At 39.1% G+C, this 23,301-nt stretch overlaps 1 protein-coding gene across 4 annotated transcripts in view; it reads right to left on the bottom strand.

Moving 5' to 3' along the window:
• Positions 1 to 23,301, bottom strand: part of INPP4A (inositol polyphosphate-4-phosphatase type I A) — a 206,251-nt gene that overhangs the window by 3,038 nt on the left and 179,912 nt on the right. For all 4 annotated transcript variants that reach the window (XM_084612411.1, XM_084612412.1, XM_084612413.1 and 1 more), the window contains 7 exons: positions 22,303 to 22,475; positions 18,426 to 18,549; positions 17,422 to 17,548; positions 15,681 to 15,821; positions 14,999 to 15,096; positions 10,850 to 10,962; positions 10,079 to 10,233 (listed from right to left, as the gene is read on the bottom strand). In XM_084612411.1, the coding sequence (XP_084468537.1) occupies positions 10,079 to 10,233; positions 10,850 to 10,962; positions 14,999 to 15,096; positions 15,681 to 15,821; positions 17,422 to 17,548; positions 18,426 to 18,549; positions 22,303 to 22,475 (931 nt within the window). The remainder of the gene's footprint in view (positions 1 to 10,078; positions 10,234 to 10,849; positions 10,963 to 14,998; positions 15,097 to 15,680; positions 15,822 to 17,421; positions 17,549 to 18,425; positions 18,550 to 22,302; positions 22,476 to 23,301) is intronic.

Here is a 23,301-nt window from a genome sequence, read left to right as displayed (position 1 = left end):
AAAAAGGAAAATAAATAAATAAAAGACTTAAACTAAGATGAAATGAACTGGTTATTTCATAGCATTAAAAAAAGTTGATTAGTTTCAATGGGTGTTTGTGGATCATTTGCCATTGCAAATATTAAAAATGGTGGATCATTAAACAATGCTATTAAGAAGCACATAGAATGGACACATGCTATGTTTAATTGCTAGTTTTGCATTTCTAAAAAGCAGCAGTGTATCTAATGGAACAAACTTTTATATTTGAGATGGTTTCATGTATTTCAGGATACTTTTACTGTGAAGTTTAAATGCCATTTCATTGCACATGGAATCCAAAAAACCTGCTGAAATAATTTACTAACAAATTAGCAGAATTGTAAGTTGAAAAAGAAAAACTGCTGATCTCTGAACAGAATTTTTAAAATAATTTTATTGTCCCCTGTATGGCAGTATTATCAAAGCTTACTTAAAGAGTGAATACAAAAATAATGACTTTTCAGATAACTCTGCATGCATAAATTAATTTGAAAATTAACAAACTGTACTAGCAGAATCTAAATCCTGAAACGGCAACTTTGTATGGGTGGAAAAAAAGATTGGCTCCATGTACAGTCATCACACAAAACTGTTCAGAGTTTAGATTGCAAACCTAATGTTGCTATGCAGTTGCTCTATACCAGCAGAGGAGGCTCTGTGCTATAATGAAAGCTACCCCAGCTATAAGGCTTCTATATAATGGTTCTGAAATCTACTGCAAAGTTCCTTTGATTGTATGCAAAATCCTTGTTTTCCAAAAACAGACTTACAAAGAGGAAGCACTTTTTTAAAAATGTAGGTTATAAGTTAACTTAGATTCTCACGAGAATGTTTTCTTCTCTCTTTACTAGAGAAGGTAAAAAATGGATAATGATAATGGTTTAATGCTCTAGCTTGATGGTGTAATGTACACACCACCATCTTACGGCTGAAATGCTATATTATTCCCGTTTTAAAGACAGATGAAAAGCAGCATGTAACATACTCCAGATAAACCATAGTGACAATTTAAAAGGTTGGTTTGGGGTTTTTTACCTTTAAAAATCTTCTTCCAACATTGGCTCATGCTCATTGCTGGGCTTATTTGATTTTGATTAATTAAAGTGGTTGTAATTTTATTTGTTGCCTGTTTTAAATGCATTTAGCATTCTTAACTTTGTCTCCTAAAACCACCCTATTTAAAGTTTGAGGACTGCCTACTACAAATGTGCAGTAACTGTTTTTTATAGTATGGATCCCAATATGTACATTACGCCATTATTTTGTGTCTTTACACAAAATACTGCAAAAATTGTTACAGCCAATTAAGTGAGTGAGATATATTGTGAAAATTTCTTGAATATATTTTCATGTCATGGACTTGAATTGCTTCAAAGGAGCCATTAAAATACACTTTCATAAAGGATTTGCTTTCCTTTTCTTGGACAAATTGTTTTTTTAAAATTGTAATTAAAACATTAAGTTTAATTGTGTAATGGTCTATATTATTATGTTCACCACTTTTACAAGACTAGGATAAATTTTGTACAAGGTATGTTTTGTGAAATCATTTGAAAACTCAATCTGCTGAACATTATTGTCTGCTGATCATTATTGTCCTGGTAAAATGTGTGTATCAACATTGTATGTGAAGTTATAAGATTTGGCTGTATAGCATTGTTATACATGTTTCAAGGTTAAGAAAAGCAGGCCCAAGCCAGTTTTTCCAGAGACAAAGACACATTGACACCTCAGCCAAGTGTTAAAGAGCTATCACCTGCTTAAGCAGCCATTCTCCAGCAATGGGAAGGTGTGAATAAGAAATTTACATTCCATCACAGGGACTTGTCAGATCTCATGTCCACAAAAGACTACTTGTTGCCTGCACTCCAGCTGGGGGCAATCCTCAAAGAGGGGAGGGTGATATAAGAATGATGGCTTGGCTACACTTGCAAGTTAAAGTGCATTAAATCAGCAACGGGCTCCCTAACTCCTGAGATGTCCACACTGGCAAGGCACTTAGAGCGACTGGACTATGCAGCTGGAGCGCTCCTGGTAATCCACCTCCACGAGAAGCGTAGAGCTTGCTGTGCCCCGGCTGAAACAACCGGGTGTCAGTGTGGACGACGCGGTGCATTACTGTGCTGTGATTGGCCTTTGGAAATGTCCCATAATCCCCTGAAGTGAAGTGGCCACTCTGGTCATTGCTTTGAACTCGGTTGCAGGCATGCGGATATCCCCTTTCAAAGCTCCGTTCTGACAGCCGGCTGCTAATCTGCTCCGGGACACAGAGCAACCATTACTGTGGAATGCTGCTGCTGTTGCCGAGGCAGGTGTTCGTGTGTGTGTGTGAGAGAGAGAGAGGGGCGGGGGGGGGGAGGGAAAGTCTGCTGCTGTCTGAACTTACAAGACAGCATGCTGACACACTCTCTGCCCCCCAAAACACACGGTCTCTCCCCCCCACATACACACAACACACTCCCTGTCACACTCCACGCCCACACCCTTTTGAAAAGCATGCTGCAGCCACTTGCACACTGGGATAGCTACCTCAATGCACTGCTCTCTGTGGCGTTGCAAGAGCTGCTAATGCGGCTACACCACTGCGCTTGCAGCTGACAGTGTAAATACACGGCAGCATTTTCCCTGCTGCTGTCTCCGAAGGCTGGTTTAACTCCCAGAGCTCTACACCTGCAACTGTAGCCAAGCCCTGAGAGATTGTGGCCTCCCATTTTCCTCTCTCCTCCTTCATCTCTGCTCATAACATCAACGACTCTCAAAGAAGTGAACTAAGGGGGCAGGATCTCACGCTGAAAGTAGACCCAGCCTGTGAAATTTACTGCAGCGTATGGTGAGACAAAACCTTTTGCTTTTAAGTTCACTTAGCTTGTTAAGTTAGGTATTAGCTTGCGTTTTACTCTTATTTTCTTTTGTAACCAATCCTGACTTTTATGCATCATCACTTGTAATCACTTAAAATCTAATCTTTCTGTCGTTAATAAACTTATCTTATTGTTTTATCTTAACCAGTGTGTTTGGATTACAGTGTGTGGGAAGCTCCATTTGGGATAACAAGGCTGGTACATTATCATTTTCCTTTGATGAAATGACAGACTTCCTATGAGAAGGTACTGAGCAGTACAAGATGCACATTTCTGGAGGAACAAGGCTAGGACTAAGAATTTGTGGGTGTCACCCTATATGTAATTCATGAGTGACTGGTCAGAGCACAGATGTAATTTATCTGGGAGTGATTTTGAATACTGAAGGCTGTGAGAGCAGACCAGGAGTGGATGTTCTGACAGCAAAGAAGGGTAAAAGACACCCAAGGCTAGAGAATTAAGCTGTTCAGCAGTCCAGATTGCACCCTGGGTAATGTCACAAAGGGACAGTAGCATGGGACACAAACCAGAAAGTTAGGGTATTCAATGGTAAGTTTAGTACTGTTCAGAATTCATCCCATCATGACTAGTTATTGCACATGTCTGAAGTGAGTCACAGTGATGGCGCTGCAAGGGCTTTTTCCCCCTCCTGTGAACGTGAAGACAAGATATAATACGCTGTCACATATCATCCTCTGTGCCAGATTTTTAACTGCTGTATACCATCGACTTCAATGGAGCTATGTCAGTTTATACCAGCTGAGGATGTGGCTTACTGTTTGACTGGAAACAATGGTGACCAGAAATATTAATTCACGGGTCACTTTTTCTTTGATGACCTAATAGTGAACATAAATCCTTATTTCACCACTGAGATTCCTAGACACAACTGAATGAGTTAGTAACAGCATACTGCACCAACTGGTATCAAGCTTCCTTAATTTTATTATTTTTAGTCCTACCTTTAATATAACCTTAAACATGATCTAAAATATATTTTGATATGTGACCACAAAGGCATAACAATAATTGGTATTTTTACCTTAAATGTAGGGGTTATCTTTACCTTAAATTAATTAAAATAATATCGCACCTTTACCCTAGTATCTGTCAACATTTAATTAAATGAATGTGAAAACTCCTGCCCAAAGGTAACCAGCTGAATTAGAAGGTTACAGTATTGCTCCTTCATGCCACCACCCAAAGTTACTAAAGAGTGTTCTAAAATGCAAAGAATGGAGATCTCGTGCTGCTTAATACTTCTGAACTAATGGCACTTATGTTTATTACGCGGTCATTGATATGACATAACAGCCATCTCCTCATTAGAGATCCTACGCAAGGGTTTGGATCGAGCAAGGTGTCAAGTACTCCTATGAAGTGCTGAGCATCCTCAACTGAGCATCCGCTGAGTTCATTGGGAGTTCAGGCACTTGGCACTGTGCAAGACTGAGACCGTTGTAAAGAACCAGAATCTTAACTTAATTATGTGATAGTTTTTGTGAAGAATTAATTTCTTCTGGTTGAGATCTGTTTGCAGCATGCAGTAAACTTTTCAGTTCTGGAGACCTGAGTTTAAATATAGGCTAGGTCACAAACAAAGGATGAAATCTACGCCCAAAGAAATGAAATTGAATTAAGTAGGCCTAGGGTTTCACCCAAAGTAAGACTAATCGGCTTCTTAAATTAGAGTTCGATTTTGCAAGATGATGAGCATGTTGGCCCCAATCCAGCAAAGCATTTAAACTTGCTTAATTTTAAGCACATGAATAGTCCCACTGACTTCTATGGGACTAGTCATGTTCAAAGTTAAGCACATACCTGTTAGATTGGGCTAGTGTGCTCAGCACTTTGCCGGATCAAGGCCTTTGTCCATACTGGATGTTTATTCACATAATAAAAACACAGAATTTGGCACAAAAGGCAGGCCGTTCAGGGGACAAATAAGGCTGGAATCAGAAGTGTGTGAAGATCAGGGCTTAGATGCAGTGGTAGGATAATTTATACCTGCCACCAATTAGCTTTGTATTTTCTATTGCTGGCATGCCATGGCTTCAATTTCATTAGCAATAAGCTTTCCCAGACTCACTCCAGTATGTTTTTATAAAAATGAAATATAAATTTAAATAAATAGACTCACCGTTTTTTAAAAAAAACATAAGAGGGTATCTGGGGTGAGGGAGGGGATGGAAACCAGGAGACATTGTACTATACAATTTGATTTGGTGAAGACAAAGAAAATATAGCCATGTACTTTCTGATTTTGTTATAACTGGAAATTAAACATTTCCTGAATTTAAGAGTCTATTCTAACCTCAAAATTACATAGCTGCTTTTTCATCTTGCATTATTACTGGTCAGAAATGCTTCTAAAACATTATAATGAATGTATCAAAGTTACAGCTATCTAGGCTTTCTGAATGCTGCTATGTGCCTATTTGAACGAATTATAATAATAATGATAGAAATTACATATTAATTCACTGTCATCTATTTACCTACCTAGGTCCTTATGTGGCTCCCATAACCATAATATCTGTGCACCTAGCAAATATTTAAGAATAGAAATAACAGTAATACTTTGTCTATTGTCACTGCACAAAACCCAAATGCTTTGGCTTTGTAGTTCAGTGTAACCATGCTAAGGGAGCTAACTGATATACCTCTTTTCTTGCCTGGTATATTAAATGTCAACATAATTAACTTATAAGTAATTATCCTGATTCAGTATTCTCTTTTTTTATAATTTAAAAATGGACCATCTTTCCCCAAGGAAGCATAAATGGACAATTGATCACTATCAGTCTATTTTTACTACATACTCCTTTTCTGAGAGTCATTCACTTAAATAGGTTACAAAAATGTATACCTGTAAACATAATGGAATAATATTGCATGCAGTACACTGCAATTCAAGGGTTTTTTTTTAGTGGGTACAGTATATGCTACTGAAATAGATTTAAACATGAGAAAGGAACAAGACTATGGGTTCTGCGAACTGTTTACTACTGTAATTTAGCGATTATGCTTTGAAATGGAAGTAGAAAGGTGTCAGATTTGTTTATCTAGGTACATCTGTTATAAACCCCACCTATTTATTTTAAATTTTTCTCTTCATACCTCATAAAAATGAAAGGCAAGGTTAGCATACACTTAAAGATTATACAAAAAGATACAAATTCTTTTCAGACAGAGTTCCTTTCTCTGGAATACATGAAACAAGTAACACAAAACTGTATATATGAGAGAGACTCTTAGATCTGAAGGTAAGAGAAATATTTGGTAAGAGAAACTGATCTTCAGGCCAGCTAAAGTAACGAGGTAACAGCCAACTTCAGACTATGTTACAAGCACTGAAAGCATAACAATGGTTTAAACTTCCAATACAATTCCTCTTTGATAAAATAATTTGATGTATATTTACACTTTAGTACAATATAAACGTAAAATTGTAAGGCATAATAATAATTCTTGGCAGACATTGCTATGACACATTCCTTTGTCCAGCAGGTATCAGGTGGCAATACATATTTAAGCACTTTTATCTATTTTTGTTTTTTTAAGCTTGTCTTCATTTGCAACGTAATCGGGCCACCAGGTATGCTACACTCAGAAACAGCCACACAATCAGTAAATTGGGGCTCAGAGCTAGTAAAGGAAAAGAGTAGAGGAGGCTGGGGTCTAGCCCGAAATCTCGGATGGGCACCAAGCCACTCAAGTTCTTCTGGGTGACTACCTCCCGTGTTCCAATGCTGTGAAAAGGAAGAAGTTTGGGAGAAGGGAAAATAAAACAGAAAGGAAAGCAGACATGCAACAAATGTATCAAAAGAGATGGGAAAACAAGGTGACCAAGAAGGGAAATGAAAAACATGGAAGAAGCCACAACAAAATTAAAACATGGAGTAAAGGAAGAGTGGAGTAATGCCAAAAAAATCACCACAATTACAGATAAAAAGAGAGAGAAAGAGAATAAAAAGAGAAAAATAAGAAAAAATACTGTCGTCTACTGAAAAGAAATACATGTAGGTTGAACAAGAATGGTTTTCCATGTTCATTTTCTCAATTGGCCAAGCAATATTCCATGCTGCCCTGCCATGCTTCCACATGCTGCAAAGAAATGGAGCTCCGAAAAGCAACCTGAACATGAATAACCATTGTAATATTTGACCATTTCAAACATGCTTCAATATGAGTTGCAGTGAATTAATTCAACAGCCTCTGATCTGTCTGTTACAATGCAACAGATCAGATATTGTGCTTCAAAATGAATTCTACTTGTTCTCAAAATGCTTTTCAACACACACATTTGGGCAGTGTTTGATTTATGCAACTGTGGACATGGGCAATGGGGGAATCCCCAGGTCTCAGAATAATCATCTCAGAATGGACCCTCACTGCCCAGACTGTTTTTGAGCAAAGAGGGCCAACAGCAGAGAACACCTGTCCAGGTTAGCTGAGGTTTCTCAGCCCAGCTCTTTCTTTTGGATCACTAGTCTGTTCTTACTACTGTCCTTTTTCAAAGCGCAAAGCCACAAACACCTGCAAGTTTGGGACCTAATCTTGTGAGTAACAAGTGCCTCTGTGCAAGATGCTAAGCAAACTCAACTCTCTTTGGCAGCTAGTAAGATCTCAGAAACTTCCTGGAGGTCCCTCAGGTAAGCAGGAATGAGATGGACAGAGGAATATCTCTGTCTCCCCAACCCTTAGAAAGAAAGTGGGCACAGGAACATACCCACAGTAGCTTCCCCTGCCTGGCCTGCTACTGGTGAAGAATGGTGGTGGATTGAGGAGGAGTGGTATATGTGAAGTTAAGGTACAAAAAGGTGAACGTATTTGGGATAAGTGGGTGGGAATCAATATGTACTGGGGGGCAAAATAAATGGAGGGAGAATGCTGGGGAGTGGATGAAGGGAATGTAAATGGGTTTGAGTGTGAGTAGTGGAGGCAGTGAATGGAGAGCTAGAGCTGAATGGAAAATGTGATCAGTGTTAGAGAGAGATTAGACTGAATGGGTTGGGTGAGGGACAAGGAAAAGAGTTTTGATCTTGAAAGATGAGAGGAGAAGAAACAGAATACGGGGAAGGAGAGAGAGAGAGAACACAACATGAGGGTAAAGAAGAAGGAGGGAGGGAAGAAGCAGCACTGAAAGTGACAGGAAGACATACATCAAGGTTGAAAAACAGAGAACGGAAAACGAAGAGAAGGATGGGAAAAGGAAAAGAAAAAACAAAAGCACAGGAGATGTAGGGCTTGTCTACTCTTGAAATGATACAGCGGCATGGCTGCACCACTGCAGTTGCGCCACTTCAGCAGAAACGCTACCTATGCTGACAGGAGGGATTCTCCTGTCGGCCTAGGTAATCCACTGCCCCGAGAGGCAGTAGCTAGGTTGACAGAAAAATTCTTTCATCGACTTAGCGCTGCCTATACTGGGGATTAGGTCAGTTTAACTACACCACTCATGGATGTGGATTTTTCACTTTCCTGAGCAACATAATTAAGCTGATTTAATTTTCTAGGGTAGGCCAGGCCATAGGAAGTCACCTCTTTACCAACTCACGTAATATAAAACTGAATACCACAGGCATCCAGGTCAGTTACATTTATCCCAGGCTCATGCAGACACTCCTAAAGAGCAAAAAATGCTACATTAGGAACATACTAGATTGCGCCTAATAGTATGTATTTCATTTGACAAAGTGAAATGCTCATAGTGAGAATAACTTTACAAAGGAAAGAGAAATGGAGGAGGAAAGTTCCTCACTAATCTGGCACTTGAATGTGACCTAAGGCTAACTGCAAAATTGCACTTTAAAAACAGATCCATTTCCCTCCATGTTATCCGATGGATAGTATCACTGAAAAGATCCAACTTAGCTATACTAAAAAGGAACTATACTGCTGACGGTGATTAGATCCAAATACCTTGGATGACAGTCAGACTTCGGATCTGGAGGTGTCTGGCTTTATTGGCCTTTTGTTTGCTATTGTGTACAGAATTTCTGCTATATAGTACTTTGTAACATTATTACTACTTAAGGTGCTGTGTCAAGATACCTCAGGTTCTAACATCAAGGGATTGCACAGGTTTCATACATAGCATGAATGAGTCCACTATTACAAAACCATTAAACTAAGTGAGAAAAAGAAAGACTACTGACAACCAATCAAATCTAGGAGTGAAATCATTTAAAAAACAAAATTTACCAGAGTAAGAGGCTGTATCATGTGAAGTATTTTCTTGTAGGCAATTGAAGATTAAGAAAGGGTCAAATAGCAAAAACATACAGAAAGGATAAGAGAATTGAACACTTTAGAGAATTTGGTGAGAAGACACACAGTACAATACGTTCAGTAAGAGTGAATGTCAAAAACAGGACTCAACAGCATTGCTGAACTACATTAATAGAGACTAAAACTGGATTTCTTATCCTTTCTTTTGGTATGTGAAATACGGAGTTTTCCAGCAGTGCTTGAAACAAGGCATTGAACAACAATAAACAGATATTTTTTTTTAGTATTTAACTCTGCAAACATGTCTGCTGCTTCAGAATACAGAACATTGTTAAATTGATGAAAACAGAACACTGACAGGTTTGATGGGGTTTGGTTGCTGTATCATGAAACACTCATAATGACAATTTGCCCAGTGAGCAAACTGTTTCACTGCTAAGGAGTAAGCATAGCAAACCAGTGCAACCTGCAGATGCGAACCCTTCACATAAGAAAGAACAGAAAGGTCATCTCTGAGAAAACCTCCTGATCAAAAACTAAATTAAAAAGATAGCACCATAATGGCAGCCAAGGGTATGTCACAATCATTGTGACTTTCAAGGGGGCATTAGTCTTCTATGCTCAACTGGTAGCTCAGCACTGACAGTCTGTTTGAAAGTTCTCTCTTATGTGCTTCTCTGAACACTTCCAATACATTGTCGAAAACTAAGGTTACAAATTGTTTCTTTGCCCCTTAAAGAGCACGTTGTGCAAATTTGGCAATAATCAATTTTACTTTGCACAGGTCAAGGAATTTAAGATTGAAAGAGAGACAGTCTGACAGCCAGCTATAGCCTGTGGGGTTTATTTTACTTTATTTTTTGATGGAACTGATCCTTTCCCAAAGAGAGACAACCACTCATCTGCAGTTTACATGGATCCTGAATTAGGAATAAGTGACAAGTGAGCAGTCCAACTCTTACCTCCTCATGCACTCCAGTGCCTGGGTGAAGACCTGAGGAGCCATTCCATGTTCATGCTGCAGGATCAAACACTGCTCTAGAGTCACTGACATGGCTGTCCTGTCCTTGGCACTTTTACAACTTGTAAATCGAACACCATTTAGTCTCCGGCATATCTAGAAGTGGGATACACAATTCATTATTTCTTCTTTGTGGGAAACACTCTGGCTAAGAGAACACACTTATTTTCCCTCTCAAATTGCATTTTGCACCAGCTCACACTTTAGATCTCCGATGTCAAAGTCTTAGTATTAGAGGCAGCGTGATGGAACCACTGTACCTTTAATTACTGGTGTTGTGGGAAAAAGTTATTTTGGAAAGACATTTCACCAAGATGGTAATAAGATTTGTCTTTAATTTTGGACAGAGCTTTTAGATAGTGTTTTACATTTTTAATCTAGTGATTTCTGACATCTGCTTGTCAGACTGGTCTCTTATTCTATAGGCCAGAGGAGAATGGTGAGATTCTCTATGTGGAAAGACATCTTCCAACCCTTCCACCAAAACACCCTCTAATAGCTGTGTGAAGAATTTATTGGATTTAAAAGTGGATACTTTCCTTTCCCACCTTAGAGATTTGGGTAGGGGCCGCTTAAAAATTTACTTGCAAGACAACTGGGAAATTTGGAAATATAGGTTATAAAAATAAACTTGAAAGAAGAAAGGGGAGTATATACTGTACATGTACAAAACAGACTGTCAGAGCATGGCAATAATCAGAATGATAAATACCTCAGCAGCTTGCCAAAGAATATCAACATTCTTATTTTTTCTTGCATGTACATTCTGTCCCAAAAACCTTAACAGTTCAGGCAGGCACGTCTGACTACGAGATCGAGGTAGGCCTACAAAATAAAAACAACTCCTACTCATTAGTGGCCATTGGTTACACAATGATAACTTCTCAGGGCTGAGCTGAACTGTTACATGTACCAGCTAGAACCTCAGCCATGTTCTCCTCAACTCATCAGAGCTTTACAACTCTGAACTACTTAGCACTATTAAACAGCCCAAATTAAAGCTTCATTTAAAGCTAAACTAAACTGCAATATTTACAGTATATTCAGAGGATTTCAGTCTCTGGGAACTCAGAATATGACTGCAAAGTAATCACACAGGAAAACAGGATCAGTTTACTATCCTATATGTTGGGTGTCATATTTCCCCCCTCAAGAGGCCATAGTGGATTGCACCTGTCCCTGCAATAACTCTGGAAATCTCATTTTACTTTCTGCCCTCCCTTCAATGTCCAACATCACAGCATCCACAAACTTTCAGATTCCTGTCAGCATTATTCAGGTGGTCAGAGAAGTCATTACTGAGTGATGTCCCTGCAGGACTCAGCATTCTGTGGATTGTTTATTAATACTGAACTCAAATTAATTAAGGTCTTTGATTAAACTCCTACTGAAGGAAACTGACAGCCCTTCAAAATGCCATGGAAATTTCAATGGTCACCTCTCTTTATAATCCAAGTGTTATATATTATTTAGTACACAAGTATCAAGGTCCTGTACAGCAATTATTACATAGTAACGACATTGTACACATCTTAAAGCTGCAACTGGATAAATGAGGTGATATATACTGTTAGAGAATTATTATCTGACAAAATAACATGCTGTGAACCATGTGATTCAGTTTTTGGACCACGGCTCTTCTCTCAGATGGTATCAGGGCACCAGCAAGCCATGAGAATAGCTACTCTTAATGGTCTGCCCTGCTGGCTCCCTACACAGAGAGATTGCCTGCTGTGAGGAGGGTGTACATTCCAAATGTTTCTCAACAGGCCAAGAGGATAAAATAGAGGAGAAACACACTTCATATCCTCTCTCTCCAGCCAGGAGTAATTCATGCACTTGAAATCCTGAGGTGCTTAGATCTTACAAGTCTGGAGGGTCCTGCAGGAAGTTTCTTCTGGCAATAGGAGAAAAGCAGAGAAGTTGCTTTTGGGAGGCATTGACCCTGGTTGACTCCTCCTGAGTCTCCATTTAAGTAATCTGTGTCTCCCAGAGCACTTTTTCCCTTGAACAAAGGACCAGCAGTCTCACCAACGGCCATTCGTCCTTTGCACTTATGTAGTTGCTGATACCAACCATCTGCTTTGCAGCCCGACATCAGCTGGGGAAATTGTTAGACACTCTCCTTGCTCTGCATGAGTTGGACATGGGTTCATGGAGAATAGTGCCTGTTTCAGCTTGTAACCCTACTCAAATAATGCCACTCTGTGCTTGGAATAGAAGCAGGAAGAGAACTGCTCTGACTTCCTTCCCTCCTGTAAGCATACATCTGGTTTTATCCCAGCTTTTCATAGGATGTCCCAGAAACTTTTTCTGAGGCACCTGAAATGTCCCAATTTTTCACATCACTAATCAGAGTATCTGGTTAATGTATAATCACAAAACATTTGTTCAAGATGTATTGTAATACCAAGCAGAATTCATTCCTGGTAAACACAGAGCAAACACTCCAGTGGCAGGAAATCCAGTGTGATGAATGGTACTTGGAGTGAAGAGAAAAGCCAAATGGGTATAGACACTATCAAAGCTGTTCTTTCGCTCAAAGTACATATTAGTGACACTTTTTCAATGTTTGTTACAAATTATACCTGGTAGGACACGCGCACAACTGCTGCAAATTATACCTGGAAGGACACGCACACAACTGCTGCGAATTATACCTGGCAGGACACGCACAGTTCGAATCTAGGCTGAGGCACATGAACGAAGTCCACAACTGCAGAGTTCCCAAAAAACACCAAGTTTATTACGCTCGAGCGCGGTGCCTCCCTGCTAGCCAGGAGGGGACCCCGAATACAGATTATACAAAGGTTATATACCTCTTAGCAAAGCATGTTGCCCTCGTGCATCAGAAACCTTAGCCAATAAACAAACCCTTTTCTCATCTACCACCTATCCCTGCTTGGTGCATTCCTCGTGCTAAACTAGTATGTTAATTACACAGCATGGTCCTAAAGCAATGCATCAGTAACTTTTATTATCAGGATGGGAGGCCTCACATCAAAGGCCAGGAGATAGGGAGTTAGGGACAGACAAAGAACAGATACCGGGAGTCAAGGCAGGCTGGAGACAAGGAAGAGGATTTTCACAGGAATGCAGTATCTAAGGAACACTCCTCCTGGAGCATGATGTGCTTGCTTTTAGACAATGGTGGGCCCTAAACCAAAATGGAATCACATGTGCTAACTTTTCCTTAACAAAGTTTCAAGATAAATTTACTCAGAACATTAAGTTACTGTACGAAAGCTTCTAGTGCAGAAAATATGTACATGTTGGTATTGAGGTGGAAGCTGGAAGTATAGCACCAGACACCACTTTTTACAATAAGATGTACTTTTGTCATTTGAATGACTATTTCACCATGCTAAAGACACCATCAAAGAGGTGTCCCAGGGTTTTAATTCAGAAAGTATCATACCTCCTTCCAGCTCCACAAAGGACACAAACAAGAGACGTGTAGGAGAGGAAGACACTCTGAAGGTAAGAGGAGGGACAATGAAAAAAAGATGGAGCTGCAGTGAGTATCAGAAAGAGACTAGGGAAGATCAGAAGAAGATAAAGACTGGTGGACAACAGGACACGGTCTGTTCTTCCTAGCTTAGTTCGTCTCTCACAGGGGCACGAAAACAGACTGTAGGATAAGGAATGCTCAGGAAAGAAAGAGTGAGAGCTAGCAAAGCAAGAGACAAGAGACAGAATTAAATGAGCCAAGGGAGAGAGAAGGGAGAGGAGTGAACAAAACAGAGAGGACAGAATTGGAGAGGGAAGAAAAAATGATTTGAATAATTCCTCACATAGACAAGAAAATAAAGAAGAATGAAGAGAGAGGAAAAACAGAAGGAGACTGAAAGTTAATTATATTATTTAACATGTGGCACCAAACTATTACATTAAAATCAAATGTAGTTTTTGTAGGTGAAGTCGTCACAGAATGTGATTACGCGGGATTAATGGGAACTTGGAGACCAGGGGCCAGATTCTGTTCTCAACTGCACCAGGATAAATCCAGTATAATTGAGAATGCAATCTGGCCTCTGACTGTGATTAAAAAGGTGGGCAGTGTCCCATATTCCTCTGTGCAAAGGAGGAAGGGAATAACATGCCTTAGTTTGGGGAAGGAGGGATCTCCCTGGCATTGTTACCGGCCTTTCAAATGCTTATGTGTTTGTTTCTGTGTATGTATGTGTCTGATGCAAATCCCATAAATGTGGTTTGGAGCCCACTGGTTTTTGTGTATGAGGAAAGGTTGTGACTTCAGAGTTGTGCCAACTGATTTCTATCTTATTTTGTGGTCCCGTGCAAAGTCCCTGCCTCCAGATAAAAGAAAAGGAAAAATGTACAAGAAGTTTGCCCTCATGCAGAGTGGAATTTTGACTTGTAGCTTCCATACCTGCTCTAGCAGCTGGTTCTCCACTCTTTAAAGCAACCTCACTGGCTACAAATGCTAACATTTCACAGGAGCTTAAAAGGAAAGGCAGGAGGGATGGACTGTGTCCAGGGTGTGGTGTCTCGATCTCACAACAGACCATCATGCATGTGAAGAATACTACCATAGCAGCAGGCAGAGTTTCTGCCATGGTACCAGCTGTGAAAATATTCACTCGTCTAATTTTCCCCCAGCAGTCATATATTTTATAAGTAAATATACCACTCAGTGAAGGATAAAAATTGAATCAGAGTGAGCCTCAAATCATTTTATACAACACTATTTAACTCTGCAATTGCAACACATAGTTTCATCACTGCTCTGATGCCATTGATACTGCAGTAGTTTCAACATTTAATTTGATACAAACTAGTCAGCTATTTAAATGAAAAATACTGTATTAGGTCTACCTGCTATAAGTTACTGAGTACTTACAATCATCAGGCAAAACTTCCTTGAACTGCTCAAAATAGGAATTCAACCGAACTAAACTCTCCATATTAATTATTTCTTGTAACGACGTGTCTCCAAACCTTTAAAGATGAGAAAAGGGAACAACATTAGCCCAGAGATACCTTTACTCCTTTTCTTTTCTGATATTTAAGCATGAGAGGGTGACAAAGATTCAGCCTGTGAAAATCCTGAAAGTTCAAACCTCTACTCAGACAGTGAGTACAGTACACAAAGATAAAGAGATTTATTCCAGGAATAAAATTATATGTAGGTGCATACACACACGCACACACAGGTTATGGCAGTTAATACTTAAAATCTTGGTTTCTCTATCTTTCAATATTAAAAGCCCATTTATTTAGAAATTTCAAGTTAATTTTGATTGGGAAAACACCATCTGAAACTTTTGCTGAGAACTTTTGCCCTGTTGTTTTGCCAGAGACAGGTAAAAGGGGTACAAAACAACGACGATCAGGACTAAGGAGAAGGCTGTAGTCACTGATCCAAAGATATGTGACTGAGAAACATGCTTTTATTTATCCAGCATTCATTTTCTTTTATGACAATAATGCAAGGTATTCCATCATCGCAGAAATGTATTTCCAGCAGGGTAAAAGATTATCTAGCATCATTTAAGGTTGAATTTTTGTGATTGGATATGTACTTCTCTGCTAGGGTTTGCTGCTCATTAATTCCCACGTTGAAAAGAACAGGCTGAACTCTCAGTAACATGCCGCTCTGAATTTCCCGGGGCAACGAATCAAACAAGGCGCTTGGCAAAGGAATCCTCACATTAAATCCATCACTTCAAACAAACAAATGGAAAATATTACAACTGAGACATTTGCTTACTGACCTGTATTTTTAAAAATGTGACGCTTCTTTTTCAAAGAATAATAGCTGAACATACAGCAAATTATTAATAGGGTATCAAAGACACGCTAGTGCTTTTAAGCTTCGTACTGATTAGAAAAGAAAGCAATTTAAAAACTGCAGCACTTAGCTTACGTCCTGATGTGTTTATCTTTTGTATTTTATCTGTTTACCTCACTGTCAAAAATTAGTTTTCACTTAATTTAGTACTGCAGAGCGCACACAGCTCTGGGAGAACAAGCTGGATGTTAGTGAGCCTCACACAACATCAACAGTCTGGTAATTTTGATTTCAAAAATCTTTATTACTAATGATGATACAGAAGCAAGAAGAACCCAATTGACTTACAAGCCCCAGGTTGAATTTGCAGGACTGCTGTTTATGGATTGGAGGGTGGGGTACATGTCAAATGGGCAATTTGTTAGGGAGGACAATGAAAGAACAAATATGGAATTTTTACAGCATTTTTCTGACCACAATGGTAATTTAAAAAGCTTTCAAGCACTGCGCTAAGGAGCTTAAGAAAATATTGCATTAAAAAAGTCAGTCTGTCTTACATTGGATGGAGGGGAAAGAGCATTGTTTAGACCAAATTTGTAATTTTTAGTGGACAAAAGCAGAACACACAAACAGCAATTTCCCCTCAACATAAAGCTAACACAAAAATTACAATTTGGTTTTAGAAATGATGCTTCATTTTCTGTAGTCTAACTGAAGGTGAAAAGACACGCTTATGTCTATATTTAATGTCCCCAATATCTTGTTTTGCCCTTGTGTTGGTTTAAAATAACATTATTTCCTGTATTTTTCTTCTCTTATTGAACTAAAAGTACATCAGTTAAAATCTTAACTAAATTGCAAAGAAACACATTCAGTTCAGCGAAGGTCCTGCCCTTCCCTAGCTAAAGCCCCGATCTCGATACCAGCTCCCTATGGGCAGATCCCTGCATTTGTGCAGAGTCCTGCTGATTGCAATGGGACTCCGCATGGATGCAAGGGTATGCTGGTATTGTGCCAGGAGCAGGACTGCGGTGTAACTGACTAGAGGGCAGGTTGCAGTGTCTGATTCAATGTGTTGTCCTGGCGGTGTGAAAGCTTTGCTATTCTCACCAGAATAATGCTGTAACAAATCCTAGTGCATATTGGAGAACAGCCTTTTGTTAATTCAAATAGACTTTTTATTTTTTTATCTTTTTAAGATGAGACTTCAAAAATGCTTAAAACCCTTGTGATTATGAAAAGCCAGGACAACTTAATATTTACACTTGATAACAAGTTTGTCATTTTTCTGGCTTCATCTTCTGATGCACTTATCAGTTTAGCTGTTAAATTTTTACTATTGCTATATTTTACTATCAAGACCAGCTTCAAAATCATTTGGTTTGAAATGTTGGGATTGTAAAATATATCCAGATTTTGGCTGTTTTCCACCTGAGGTTCAAGTATATTTTTATCTTTCCTTCTTCAAGTCCCACTGCCCCCCTTCTCCTCCGTTCGGGGTGTGGGTTTTTTGTTTTTTTGGTTTTTTTTACCGATTTCCTGTAATGACTGGCAGCATGTCAGCAGATGCATTTGATGTGGCCTGAGTTACTTTAAAGGTTACATTTCTCAAATCCATTATTCCCAAATTCATGTCCTCCAGCATTGCCAGCTCTTCACCTAAATCAAGGAGCGGAAAAGTGGATTGCAGTAATTACTTTCCATGAATAAACAATTTTCTCTTATCCAGTCTCATATACATACTTGATATGATTGGGGTTCACCAGCATTATGAAGAAATTAGGAGACCCTTATCCTTCAGCTGGATCTACCTGGATAGCCCCTTGCCTCCATGCTAAAAACCTTTGACATTAATGAGCCTCTCACAAACATAAAGATAAATAAACGTTGATCTGATTGCAAGACTGGAGTCTTAACTGGCTTTATGAATCTTGGTAAAGATGGAAAACATATGCATGGCTACAACCTTAAAGTATACTTCATATTCTTTTTCCATTGTTAAATAATGTTAGCAAATGCTTCAGAGGCTGGTCATATCCATAACCACGGTATTCTTTCTATTTGTCATCAGCTCAAAAAGCATTAATTCCATACTGCACAGTAGTATGAGTGGATACTGGATTTATTCATAGAGTCATAACTCCTAATACCGCTTCAGTCTCTCTTTCTATTATGTATTTAAGGAGGTTCAAGAAAGTGCAAATTGTATTTTTTGCAAGTAGTTCCTCTTAACATGGTGGAGTTTAATTCCATTTCTCTTCAGAAAAGAAGAAGTATGATCAAGTAACCACAATCTTTTATGTTATGAAATATAAATCATTTAAATGAAAGAAATACAAAGCTTCTATTTCAGGAGCTGACTAAATATTTAAACAATAATTTTGTTTTATGGTTCAGTTCAAAATTCTTTTTTGTTGCTGAACTGCAAATTACTCCAAATCCTGCACACTCATTTTGCAACTGTGGTCTATATTAAGCTGAACTTGTCAATTCATAAATAATGTCACCCGCCTTGACCCATGTAGAGTGATTTTACCATATGTGCTCAAAAGGCTTTCAAACTGCGCCAGCAGACCAATGGTGTAGAGCTGCCTTAGGAATCCATCATCATGCAGGCAGTTCCTCAACTTGATAATGAAACCGCAAATAAGAGCTGTCAGCTACAGAAGAGAAGAAATACAAAAGTAAAATAACTCTAGATAATATGTCTCTCTAATCCAAAATGAAAGCATCGTAATATCTAAGAGATGCTGTAACAAGCTGTCAAACTGATACTCTTTCTTTAAAAGTGACACTCCTTCCTCACAGTTAAAGAGAAATATTAATAAAAAATGGGAAATATTTTATTTGATTTACAGGGATTCCTGTTGCCTTCAGGTCTATTAGTTTTGTTCACATGACCAGTTGTATTAGAATCTAGGTTTTATTAATCAATCTTCAAGATTTCCTTGGAAAACAATTTCAATTACAGGTATAAAAGACATAACTAGTTTTAACTCTGAAACTTAGATTTAATATTAATAACAGATATAATTCCACTGACATTTTAAAAAAAGTTTAAAGGCTACAATGCTTGTTTTTATTATGCAAACATTTCTCTATAGTGTTGTGAACCACAGAACACCTGCTGACTTCAGTGGAAGCAGCTGGTGCTGAGCACTTCTCAGGATCAGGTCCCAGTACTTTGGTGGAGTCTTAATTCCGTGTTTGTAACAACACAGTCATTTCCAAGGCAAGTGACTGATGCCACTAACACAGGATTATGACTTCACTGCAAAATTAAGCCGAAGGAAATAAGTTTGATTTATGAGGGGGACTTTTTTTTAATTCAAAACAGATCTTGTTAACAGCAGCAAGTGGTTTACAGAAATTGCCCATATTATCAATTGCTTTTTGTATAAAATAGTCTCTGAATTGATCCCCATATGAAAATTCCTTGGGGGATCATTTAGGCTGAAAGAAGATGGCTAAGGGCTGTTTGAACTATTTAAACTAGGTAATGGTTACTGTAAAATTAAACTTGATGATTTGAGGTTATTAGACAAAGTATAACTAGAGCACCAAGATTTAAAATCATAAGGAGTATCTGTAAGGAGAATTTGAGTACGTTTTTTTCTATGGCGTGTAGTGAGTTAGCAGAATGAACCTCCAATTTAGCTGATGTCAAGTAGCACTGATGTGTTTAAGCAAAGACTGTGTGACTATGAGAGGGCATAGAATAATCTACTTGCCTACTCGCCAATGGCAAATTGTCAGCTTTCCCTGGTGAACAGGAGGAAAGTAAGTATAAATTACTCAAAATTTAAGCTTTAATTTAAAATATTATGGCACCCAATTGTAGCAAATGTGAACCAATACTCAGACTTCTGAAACTGAACCCTAGAGGAAATATCTATCCGACACAGCAGAGAGATGGCTCCAGCACCTGTGCTGCAGCTCCTGCTAAGAGCTATGCCAAGCGGCAGCTGAGTGAAAACTGAAAAGGAGGACTTGTGGCACCTTAGAGACTAACCAATTTATTAGAGCATAAGCTTTCGTGAGCTACAGCTCACTTCCTCAGATGCATATCGTGGAAACTGCAGCAGGCTTTATATATACACAGAGAATATGAAACAATACCTATTCCCACCCCACTGTCCTGTAGCTCACGAAAGCTTATGCTCTAATAAATTGGTTAGTCTCTAAGGTGCCACAAGTCCTCCTTTTCTTTTTGCGAATACAGACTAACACGGCTGCTACTCTGAAACCTGAGTGAAAACTGACTCCCATCAAGTTTTCATTTCTACTATTCAAAACCCCAAGAGCAACAGTAAAACTAACAATAACCAAGTCAGTTTCACTCTGCTGTTGTTTGGGAAAGCTAGGAGAAACAGCAGAGATGGGCTCTGGAGCTATTCACAGGAGGAGGAGACCCTGGAAAACGGAAGCCTGAGGAGGAGGGCAGAAGGCACAGAGTAGTCAGGAGGCTATGGGCAAATCTACACTGCAGTGCTACATTGGCGCAGCTGCACCGCTGTACCACATCTGGCGAAGACACACTATGCCGACAGAAGAGCGCTCTCCCATCAGCATAATTATTCCACCTTAGCGAGAAGCAGAAGCGATGTCAGTGGGAGACGCTCTCCCCCGACATAGCACTGGTGTGGATAGTGTTTAGGTCAATCTAATGTGCGTTGATCGGGGATGTCTTTTTCACACCCTTGAGTGATGTAAGTTAGATCTACTTACACGGTAGTGTAGACTGGCCCTATCAGGTGCGAGAAGAGAGTGCGAAAGTTCCTTCTGTCTTTCAGCAGACAGACATGTGGGAAGCCCTTTAAATTTATCAGACATCTTCTAGTCAGAGGCAGACAGAAAAGTCTGAGCCCCCAAGCGGTTCCAGGGACAGCACTTGAGTAGAAATCCCAGCACCCTTACCTTTCCAACCAGCTGGGGTTGGGAGCTGGACTTCTCTCCAGGGAATTACTCTCAAGCCATGTTTACACTGCAGTCAGAAGTGTGACTGCAGCTCAGATACACATAGCCACTCTAGCTTAATCTAACTATCTCACTAAAAATAGCAGCGAAGACACAGCAGCACTGGCTGCAATGCATGCAACATGAGCGCATGGCCAGGGGACCCAGGAGGGCTTGTAATAGCCCATGAAGCCATGACTTCACTGCTATTTTTAGCTGTGCTAGCTAGGTAGTGCATGTATGCCTGCCTAAACTTCAAATTACACCTTCAAGAATGGCATAGACATAGCCTTAGACCTTGTTGGTTCTCTCCTCCTCAAATCCTGCCACTGATATCTGATACATTTTGTAGCCCTGCTTTAAGTAACATATTAAAAATGATATTTGTCAGTTTTGCACTTAATGCAGGCAATAATCTATTGCAGGCCATGAAGAAATGTTTTGCTGATCATGAACATGAAATATATGCCAGAATGTGGGTAAAAGAGAGCAGGGGACATACAATTCTCCCCCAAGGAGTTCAGTCACAAATTTAATTAACTCATTTTTTTAATGAGCGTCATCAGCATGGAAGCATGTCCTCTGGAATGGCGGCTGAAGCATGAAGGAGCACACGAATGGTTAGCATATCGGGCACGTAAATATTTTGCAATGCCAGCTACAAAAGTGCCAGACAAATGCCTGTTCTCACTTTCTGGTGACATTGTAAATAAGAAGAGGGCAGCATTATCTCCTGTAAATGTAAACAAACTTGTTGGTCTTAGCGATTGGCTGAACAAGAAGTAGGACTGAGTGGACCTATAGGCTCTGAAGTTTTACACTGTTTTGTTTTTTTGAGTGCAGTTATGTAACAAAAAAATCTACATTTGTAAGTTGCATTTTCCAGACAAAGAGATTGATTGCACTACAGTACTTGTATGAGGTAAACTGAAAAATACTATTTCTTTTATCATTTTACAGTGCAAATATTTGTAATAAAAATAATATACACTTTGATTTCAATGACAACACAGAATACAATATATAAGAAAATTTAGAAAAACAGCATATTTAATAAATTTCAATTGGTATCCTATTGTTTAACAGTGCGATTAAAACTGCGATTAATCGCGATCAATTTTTTTAATCACGATTAATTTTTTTTAGTTAATCGTGTGAATTAAATGTGATTAATTGACAGCTCTACTAAACTAGCATAATTTTTAAATGAATATACAGGACAGAGATGGCAGACAATTCATTTTATTGGTAGGTACCTATATGCAGTACTATTTTTCCTATGGCTATATCCAAACAGCATGGTGCACAAGCGGGGAGGCTGCATTTGATTTCTACACTGCTGTTAAGACAGTAAGTATAAAAGATCATTATCAGTTCTAACTACATTAGTCTCTCAGACTCCTAGAAAACCCACCACAAGTCTAACTGTAATCATATCAGGCAACTTTCTTGCTTACAGTTTGGCAGAAGACAACATCCCTGCGATATTGAAGGCTCAGGCACAGAGCTATTGTAGGAGCGCTATCTTGCATTAACAAAAAGACCATAGCTTTCTTCGCCTTGTCACTCATCATGGCTACACAGTCCGTGAGCGTTGTCAGCAAGGGATAAAGAGCTTCACTCCATTCACCTGGTTAAAAAAAAAAAAAATTTAAAAAGACATTTTAAATACTTTTATTTTGAAAAAGAAAAAAAATGTTAAAGCCATTGTCCTAAGAAACCTTCTGGCTCAATTTGAAGTAGAACTCTATTGATAACAGGGTATTTAGCACAGTCTAATAGCAGCTTATTTTTCCTGGCTGGCCCATTTATTTCCAGTGCTATTCAGTACCATACTGTAATGTCCTTAAAAAGACTTGTTATTACAATAGATCAATAAAGAATGCTCTCCTGTGCAAGGCTGGGGTGGTGGATATTCTTCAGCATATAATAGCTGCCGTATTTGCCTACAAAGAGCAGGCAGCAGAATAACTGATTTATAAAGCACTATGAAAGAGGAGGAAGATAGGAAGAAAGAAAGCGAAACTGTATTCTATGACAGATACATAGTATAGCTAATTGCTACTAAATTTCTTCTGCCCCTTGGTGTCAAAAAGGCTTCTCCTAAATCTGTTTTACCCTTCTGTGGTACTTACATGGCTCCCAGCACCTCACAATCCCCAATGTATTTATCCTCAGAACACCCCTGTGAGGTAGGAAAGTCGTCTTATCCCCATTTTACAGCAAGACTAAGTGATTTCCCCAAGGTCACCCATGAAGCCAGTGACAGAGCAGGGAACGGACCCTAAGATTCCCATGATTCCCATGCTAGTACCCTAACCATTACACCACCCTTCCTCTCTAAAACTCATTTACCATAAGAAGTCCCAGTAGTTCAGTTTTTCCATTATTCTACTCCTTTCTTCCCTCCCCACATCTTAACCATCCTCCAATTTTTTAAGCCCACTTTCATCATT

Source organism: Lepidochelys olivacea (genome assembly GCF_965140295.1).
Source record: "Lepidochelys olivacea isolate rLepOli2 genome assembly, chromosome: 1".
Lineage (NCBI taxonomy): Eukaryota > Metazoa > Chordata > Testudines > Cheloniidae > Lepidochelys > Lepidochelys olivacea.
This window is presented reverse-complemented; position numbering and strand designations above follow the sequence as displayed.